This window comes from Rhagoletis pomonella, unplaced genomic scaffold (assembly GCF_013731165.1).
Source record: "Rhagoletis pomonella isolate Grant_MI unplaced genomic scaffold, Rhpom_1.0 Rhpom_scaffold_00006, whole genome shotgun sequence".
Classification (NCBI taxonomy): Eukaryota; Metazoa; Arthropoda; class Insecta; order Diptera; family Tephritidae; genus Rhagoletis; species Rhagoletis pomonella.
In genome coordinates, this window is record NW_023458560.1 from 66,267,235 (window position 1) to 66,275,600 (window position 8,366).

Genomic DNA, 8,366 nt, shown 5'->3' on the forward strand with positions numbered 1-8,366 from the left:
AAATTAATTAATATTATTCACCATACAAAATGTACGAGTATTGCTTTATTAAATGCAAACTTATGCGAAAATCTAAATATTTCGCAAACATGGGGTTAATGGTTTCGCACACGTGCCAATCTGGTGCCGATTCGCAGAAATTGAATAATTTGTGTGTTGATGGGAGCGGCGAGGGGAAGACGAACGCCGACCAATCGCACATTTGTATGTACATATATATGTTACATACATACATTACATATCTACATATTTACAAAGGCATGTGTATATATGTACGTACAAATTTATGCGTTTGGCTTTTTGCATGAATAGAAAATTTGATTGCAGAAATAATTTTAATGAAATTAATTTTACAAACACATTTGTACTATATAATATTAAGTTTGTTAGTTAATATCGGTATTTTGATAACAAGCCATAATTTGTTAGACACACATACATACGTACATACACGGGCAATCAAAAGTGATTGCATGGTTCTTTTTTGTATAATATTTACAATGTTTTTCAAGTAAAAATTTTTTTGTTATTTTTTTATAAAAATATGGTTCATGCTTTAATCGAAACCACATAAGTAAAACTTTAAAAATTTATACAGAACGTAGAAAAATTCAACAAATTTTCATCTAAATTTTCTACCTTTTAATCTAAATTTTTAAAAAGTTTTGGGTACGCAGATAATTGGTTATGTATGTAATTTTAGTGAAACAAGTGAAAGTTTTAAGCGGATAAAAGATCGCTTTAATTTTTAATGAATTTTTTTCCGACGTATTTTGCGGTTTTATGCATAAAACAGGTGTAATTTATAAAATATAGTGTTTATTTTGTTTTTATTTTGTTTGCGAACGGTTGCACATTTTATTCTACAAGAAATTCGCATTTATGTATATGGTAAAAATTACAAGCCGTCCGCAACAAAAAATCATTAAAAATCTACGCGATTTTTTTAGCCCCTTAAAACTTGCACTTGCTTTTCTACCGATCTATCATTCTAAAAACTCAGATTAAAAAGTTCAAAATTTAGACGAAAATTTGTTGAATTTTTCTAAGTTTTGTATAAAGTTTGACTTATGTGGTTTTGATTAAAGCATTAACCATATTTTTATACAAAAAAATAACGAAAAAATTTTAACCGCGCGCAGCATTTGTTTATTTGCATATGTGCATACATATAAATGCATCTACATAGGTACTATGTATATGTATTTACAAACATTTTTATGCGCTTGCCTTTTAGCGAGTTTAAAATTTTTTTAATGAAGAATTGACTAATTGTTGACGAAAATATGGTTTACAAAATTTTCGCAAATTTATATTAGTTAATTGGAATTTTTATGAAAATAACGTTTTCCCAAAATTTACCCAGAAATTGTTTGTAATAACTAATTAATGTTTTCGATTTAATTCAATGAAAGGGGCATTAAAATAACTATCAAAGGTCATTTTTGTTGATAGATATAAACGTGCACAAAAATAACATTTCACAATTGCTAATTTATTCGAATTCTGTTATTTTGTGCCGCTCTGCGCTCACGCTGTTAAAAAATGGTGAGCTTCTAGAGCTATTGATGTTAAAAATTTAACGTGGTGAGCTTCTAGCCGATTTCTGATCTATTACAAAATACCAACGAGTAGCGTGTTGCTGCTTCTCTGTTTTAAACGTTCTCTGTCTGATCTTACCCTAGTCGTCTAACACGATTCTTTAGGAGTTCGGTATCAATAATAAGGCATACATTTAGGAGGCATTTCCGTACCCACCATTTCCGTTGAATTCGCATGTTGATTTTTTAGCTCTGATCCAATACTTTTCGTGTAAAATCCTGTAAAAATGTCAAACAGCAAAATTACTCGCTGAAGTGAGAGTAAAAAGTGAGTAACAACAAAAAGTACGGGAACAAAAAAGCTTTTTTTTCCACTAAAAACGTCAACCAGTGATCGCTTGACACTTTTCAGGATTTTACCAGGCGAAAAAGTTCGGGTAAAATCTTGAAACTTAATTCTCTACACAACTCTCCAAATATCGCTCTCATTTACAGGATTTTGCAGGAATTTGGAGTACGGGATCATTTTTCCTGTAACTTCCTGCAAGTTGGTGTAAAAACCTGTAAGTTCATAGAGTACTGGATCAGAGCTTTTAATTCACTACCGCCGCTAAAGAAGTTTCACTTCAAAAACGCATCTGATCTTATGACCGAAACATGGCTTAACCAACCCTGAGGAACTATTGGAAATTGATATAAGCCGTCGGTTCGCGCATTTCAAAGATTGAGTGGAGGTTATTATTCAAAATCACAAGATACCGGAAAATACAACCTCTACAATGTCCAAGTGGGACAACCATCTTAACCTAACCCTAGCTAAACCTATAGACTATGTTGAAGTAAAACAAAAATCGAACATTTAAATATAAAGTAGCGTGTGTAGTGTAACGCAAGTGTACATAGTATTATTTAGTTATGTATATTACATACATATAACTTGTCTATTTCCTACCTCTTGCTTTAATGTGCCATATGCGCCCTTAAACAAACTTCATTGAAAGCTCTGCAAAGCACTCGAGTATCGCCGAGCCTATCTGAATTCTTGTATACGGTGTAGAAAGTAACGTTTAAGCTCCAAAAAGTGATTGGCACTAAATTAAATTTTTCACAAAATTAGAGATTTTCACAAAAGTCCTCTTCAATGAGGATATGGCCTTTATTATATTACACTGAATCTTTGAATGTAGCATGCGTTTGTCGTACACGCACCAAATATGTACACTCTTGTAATCTTTTTTCTTTCATTTATTTTTTCCTTCGCACTTCGCAGTTGGCTAACAGGTTTCATAATCCAAACAGATTATGCATCTTTCACACTTCCTGAAGTCAACATCCGATGGGCTAATAAAGCCGGTTGTACATATGCGCACTTATATCCGGTTGCGTGCGTGCGTGCGTGCGTATGTGTGTATTTTCACACGCACACACACACATTAATACTTGTGAGAAAACTTAAGCTCAAATATAATGTACACACTTATGCACACCCGTAGGTGTATTTCTAAGGGAAATTTGTTGTTGTACACTCGTCAGCGCTGCAAACTTGAACTCCACGTTTTACCGAAAAGAGAAGAAATGTATGTAGTTCGATATGGCGCTGGAGAATAGGCGAACAATGTTCCAAAAAGGACACGCGTACAAATACAATCAAAGAAAAAGCTAAAAGGAAGTAGCAAATCAGCGAAATAGGTAAAACACACGCGGCATTCTAGTGAGTACACTCGAAAATGTATAAATTTATTTATGTATAAAGTACAGGCAGGTACATTCGCAAATCTAAAGCGCACCACAACAACGCGTAATAAATTAGAAATGTACGTCGAGGAGAATGGCGCGCGCCGTTGAAGCGTAAAGTCGAAAAGGTAGCAAGCATGAACCGGTGGCGAACGACGACGACGACACGGCGCACAGAGAAAGCAGCCACAAACGAACGAGACAAAGCGCGCGGCACAACACGCGATTTCGAAAAAGAGAGAAGCACATAAAAGTTCGAAAATTAGCGCATGGTCATTCCAAGAAGTTGGCAAAAAACGAAGAAGCGGCGTCAAAGATAGACACAAGAAATTTTCATAAGCAAGCAGCTTAAAATGAACGCATCAAGTCCATTGATTGAAGAGGAGTCTAAGCAGTTGTGGTGGCGCTTAATTTCATTTTGTTAATTATATTGTTTTTTTTTTTTTACTTTTCGGTATATATGTATGTATGTAACTTTGCTTTTCTATTTCGCACTTGAGACTTTGTGCTGCTTTTTACAAAGTGTGCATGTGCACTCGTCGCTGGTGCAAAGTCCAGTGTCTGCTGTCTACTTTCGTAGATACTTAATTTGGTAGCTGGATTTTTTTTTTTTTTTTAACCCACGTCGCGCTGTTGCTTAGGAATTTCTGTACAACGCCTATAAGTATGCACACATCTTAGTGGACCGCAGCATACACTTTTTAATGCACATCAAAATACACAATTGTTTAAAATATATAAACGATTTATTTTTAATTTGCCAAACAAACTTTTTTGCTTTTTGCTTGTGTATAATTTGTATTTATCTTTATTATTTTTTTTTTTAATCTCAACGCTGCAGCGTCTATTAAATCCCAACTACGACAACCGTACGCGCGTATATCCTTAACTCAACTGAGACAACACTAATGTGTCTATGGAATTTTGCGCAGTTCCAGCTGCGGGAGCAGACAAAGCAACGAGTGTTTGTGCTTTCCAATTTCGAACATCCTACAAACAACCCTCTTATGAGCATAGAGAGCACAAAAAAAAGAGTGCCATCAGACATAAGGGATGCTTCGATAGCGGCTGGTAAAGTTTTGAAAAGGTGTAAAGCTTTTGTTTGACAAGCTTTCTTTTGGCAGCTGGTTCAATGTGGTGTGCCATCAAAGAGTGTAGTATGGTAGGCAGCATGTTTTCTGAGAAAATTTACTTGTTTTTTTTTTAAGACGTGTACTAGCTATGTAAATTCAAGAATTACTTACCCATAATTCTGTATGATTTACCTAAACTTGGTATTGAGTTTTGACTTGCTTCCGAGATTTTCAACTTTTCAAGTGCGTTTTCGATTTTTAAAATCCACTCGTCTCGCTCTAATAAAAATGAAGAGTTTTGAATTGTAATCATGCCTGTAAAGATTTCAAAAATCAAATACCACGCTAAATGCTCAGAAGAGAAGAAAGCCAAAAAATAAAAATAAATTCGTTTAAGTTAAATAAAGCAAAATAAAATATGTAAAATAGGATTTGTTCCTAAATTTTTAGTCGCATTGCGAGTGAAAAATCAGATTGTAGATGGAATATGAGTACTTCAACGCTATTTAATGGGCATCATTGGGTTTTTATAAATTTTAAAATTTATTTTATATTGTAAACATTCGTAAATGTTGCTTAATCTAGCTTTGCTTACTTGTAAGCTTGCTGTAGGCTATTTTATTTAGATTATTATATCATTTTGCAACAAAACAATCAACGGTTTTTAACTATTATGTATTTACATATGTATCTGATAAAAATAAGTCAGCATCAGCACTGCAAAATGTACAAAATGCGAACTAATTAAAAAAAAAATTTTTTTTAATTTGTTAATCTAGTATGCATGTATGTGGCCATGAAAATAATAACTCTTTTACACGTCGAGCACTAACCAACCTAAAAATCTGAGCGACATTTTTTCGAAATTTTGCGAAAATGCTCATAGAGCATCGAGATGCATTTCTACATCAAAAAGAAAATTTTGGAAAAACTTTCATACATAAATTGCTCCGAGTTTCGGGTTGTTTTAAAAGCATAAACATTCCCCATAGAGTTGTTTGGAATCTGCTGGAGTGAAAATCCTTGGCTGGATTCAAATACGGGTCAGGGCTGCATAGACCCGTTTGTCGTGGGAAAACTTGTATCCTTTGCAGTGATGACGCCGAAATGTAGATATGAATTTAATTAACCTTTTAAGCTTGGCATACAAGAAAATTTTTTTATTCTTTCTTGTAATCAATTTAATTTACTTTAAACTTTTTAGTTATAATTTAACGCAAGCCAATAATACTTACAAACTTATGCAACGAGCACACACAGCTTCATTAATCGCTATATTTTTTACAATATTCTTCTTTTTTTTCAATTCTATATTACACACATTTCGCTTCATTCGTGTAGGAAGGAGTACGTCGTTTATTTACCTATTTACTTAGTAATTTCACTATTGCCTTTTCTACATTTCGGCGCTTAACATTTGGCGGAGCAACCACCAATCTCAGAAAGTTGGATGATTTCGTATGAAAAATATATCATATTCCTTTTCGATCCACTTAATCAACTTGTCTACGTTTTTTATGACCGCGCACTTATCTACAAGCGGTTCAAAAACTGCATAAAGCTCATAGGCAGCTGTCACCCAGGCGAGCACCACTTCACGATCGTGCACCTCGTAAATTAACTTTAGCGGTCGCGAGCTATTATGTATGCGATGCAGTAAATCACAGTATAGGCCTTCCAAGCGTTCAAATTCACTCAACGTTGAGTAAGGAGGCGCCAATTCTGAACAGAGTAGCTGTGCCGCCGATTTGGGTTTATAAAGGAAGTGCCGTAGTTCGGGTATGCCAATAGCTGTCAAATTTAAACCACCATTAGTAGGTTTCTCAATTTCTTTACTTATCGCTTCGAGACATTTCGAAGAACGAAGTTTTTCTGTTATACGTCTTTTAGCATCGGAGAGGGTGAAGAACACATTGGGGTCGACGGAGAGTAATAGAAGGCATGCCTGACAATCATCAGTGAGATACGAAACATGCGCATACAAATAACCATTCATATCGAATTTCGGCAAGCAGATAGGTGTCCAATTCTCCGAAGCCTTAAAAGACTCTGAGCACTCGATAAGATTAAAAATTAACCTGCAGTTGAAGAGGAAAATATGTTTGCTAATCAACTGAAATACTTGGTATGTATGCCTTTTCTTACCGCAAGTCTGCTGGATGTATAGAATATTTTTTCATGCGCACCAGCGAAATTAATTTGTTATTTGCTATGAGCACCGCAAATACTAAATCCTTAATTTTTGAGCAATTGCTTTGTATGGCGCTGACGATATTCGAACGCACAGTTGTAGATAATGGCATTACACGTATGGAGTTCGTTAGGAAGGTGAATACATTATTCGTCACTATTATTTGGAAAGATAATTTTAGATATTTTGATTTTGTGGTTATTAAAATTCCTATTGTAATGGAAAAACTTACCGCGCTTATTACTGCTGTCATTTGAGAGCAAATGATATATTAGTCGCTCACTACCTGCAAGCGAGCGCCGTAGATCGAAATTTTTACGCTTTTCAAAAATGCGTGTAACATGTTTGTAGGTGAGTGTTGATAAAATCTGATTGTAGACATCACTAAAATTTTGAAATAATTATTAAATTTATATTTAGTTTCTCCTTAGTAATTCTCGCTCACCTCAGTTGATGCTGCAGCTGTGGCACACTCATATTTGTGCGCGACGCAGCGACCAGTATGAGCGTATTCCGCGTAAGAAATACAAATTTTATGCCATTCGCATGTATGGACGTAATAGCATCTTGACCATGTTGCACAAAGCTAACCAAAGCTTGTATGACGCCAAATAGTGTCGCTAATTTATCTTCATTGCCGTGCAACGAATATATGGGTTTTCCTGCCTCGCTCAAAATGAATATGTGCTTCTTCTGTCCACACCACACACTATCATGCATATAGTCATCTTGCACTTCATAGTCGTCATCAGCATTAACATTGACTGCGCTTAAAGAGCTTGAAATTTCCCCAGATACGGTGCTGGTACTATTGCTGATGGGTAGCGATTCGGCGGATGTCGACTTATGTACATTGGGAGGAGCATTGGAATTGGAATTTTTGCTGATACTGTCACTTTCGCCATTGGCTGTAAGACCTTCACGTATCACATTTATGACGCTTGGACCTGGCTCGCTTGCCTCACGCTCTGTGTCGTGGAAATAGTCACTGTCATCCAATTGAGGTTCACATTCAGCATCTGAGTACTCAGAGTTCGATTGCACGGACGCTGCGTCCGAGTAATTTGTGGGTGGTTCGACATCCATGCTTGTTTTCTTCGAAACAACGCTTCCAAGTCTCCGCGAAAGTTCCAAACGGATTGAGGACTTGTAAGAGAAGACTTCTTATTACATCAAAACAAATTATATGCTTTTTACATAATATTTAACACCAATTTGTCGTTTATAAATTGATTTTCAACAAAATTCCACTAGTTTGTTTTGCTGCATTTATTAGAGATGCAAAAACATTGATGAAACTATAATAATAGTTGGCGCAGCTATCGATAGTTGTTGGGCAATATCGGATGGTCGGCTGAATCCACCGTAGGTCGATATTTCGCAAGGGCAGTGTTGACGTTCTGCACCTAAAGCGGCAGTTTTTAAGCGCTAATAGTTTTTGACTCGAATTTTTGAAAACTTTGATTTTTTTACCCTTTTCCCAATTTATGTGCGACTTTTGCCACTTTTCAGAGATTTTTTTAGGAAGTGTTAACAGCACCATGCTATTAAAAAATATTTCCTTCTGTAAGTACTAAAAAATGCATTACTTAAAACTTTTAAAGGAATACAACTACCCTTGCAGCAACTAGAATAAGGTTTTTTGTTGAAAAATAAGTAGTTTATATTTAGCTAGCATCTATTATAGCACGAAAAATTGTAGTTGAAACGAAAGTTTATGAAAAGGAATTGTTGAGTGACAACAGTGTGGTAAGCACCACTGAGGGCTCCAGCAATCGACAAAATTCTGCGTCATACAGACGGCGTTCAAGTGTAAGTTCTGCGTTC

At 35.4% G+C, this 8,366-nt stretch overlaps 2 protein-coding genes across 10 annotated transcripts in view; both read right to left on the minus strand.

The window, feature by feature from the left end:
* LOC118741125 overlaps positions 1 to 4,059 on the minus strand; it is a 127,000-nt gene extending 122,941 nt beyond the window's left edge. For 6 of the 8 annotated variants that reach the window (XM_036472965.1, XM_036472971.1, XM_036472970.1 and 3 more), the window contains exons 1-2: positions 3,724 to 4,059; positions 2,494 to 3,200 (exon numbers count right to left, since the gene is read on the minus strand). The gene's annotated coding sequence lies outside the window, so the exon portion shown is untranslated. The remainder of the gene's footprint in view (positions 1 to 2,493; positions 3,201 to 3,723) is intronic. The other 2 variants (XM_036472966.1, XM_036472964.1) reach the window with 2 other exon arrangements.
* Positions 4,060 to 5,146: 1,087 nt separating this feature from the next.
* Positions 5,147 to 7,899, minus strand: LOC118741130 (vacuolar fusion protein MON1 homolog A). 2 transcript variants are annotated; one of them, XM_036472980.1, is made up of 5 exons: positions 7,737 to 7,899; positions 6,985 to 7,685; positions 6,772 to 6,923; positions 6,494 to 6,695; positions 5,147 to 6,426 (listed from the first exon to the last, which is right to left on the minus strand). In XM_036472980.1, the coding sequence occupies exons 2-5, from the start codon at positions 7,623 to 7,625 to the stop codon at positions 5,787 to 5,789; spliced, it is 1,635 nt and encodes a 544-aa protein (XP_036328873.1). In that variant the 5' UTR covers positions 7,626 to 7,685; positions 7,737 to 7,899; the 3' UTR covers positions 5,147 to 5,786. The 2 variants fall into 2 exon arrangements, with proteins under 2 accessions (XP_036328873.1, XP_036328872.1); XM_036472979.1 differs by having other exon boundaries at positions 6,985 to 7,899.
* Positions 7,900 to 8,366: the final 467 nt, after the last annotated feature.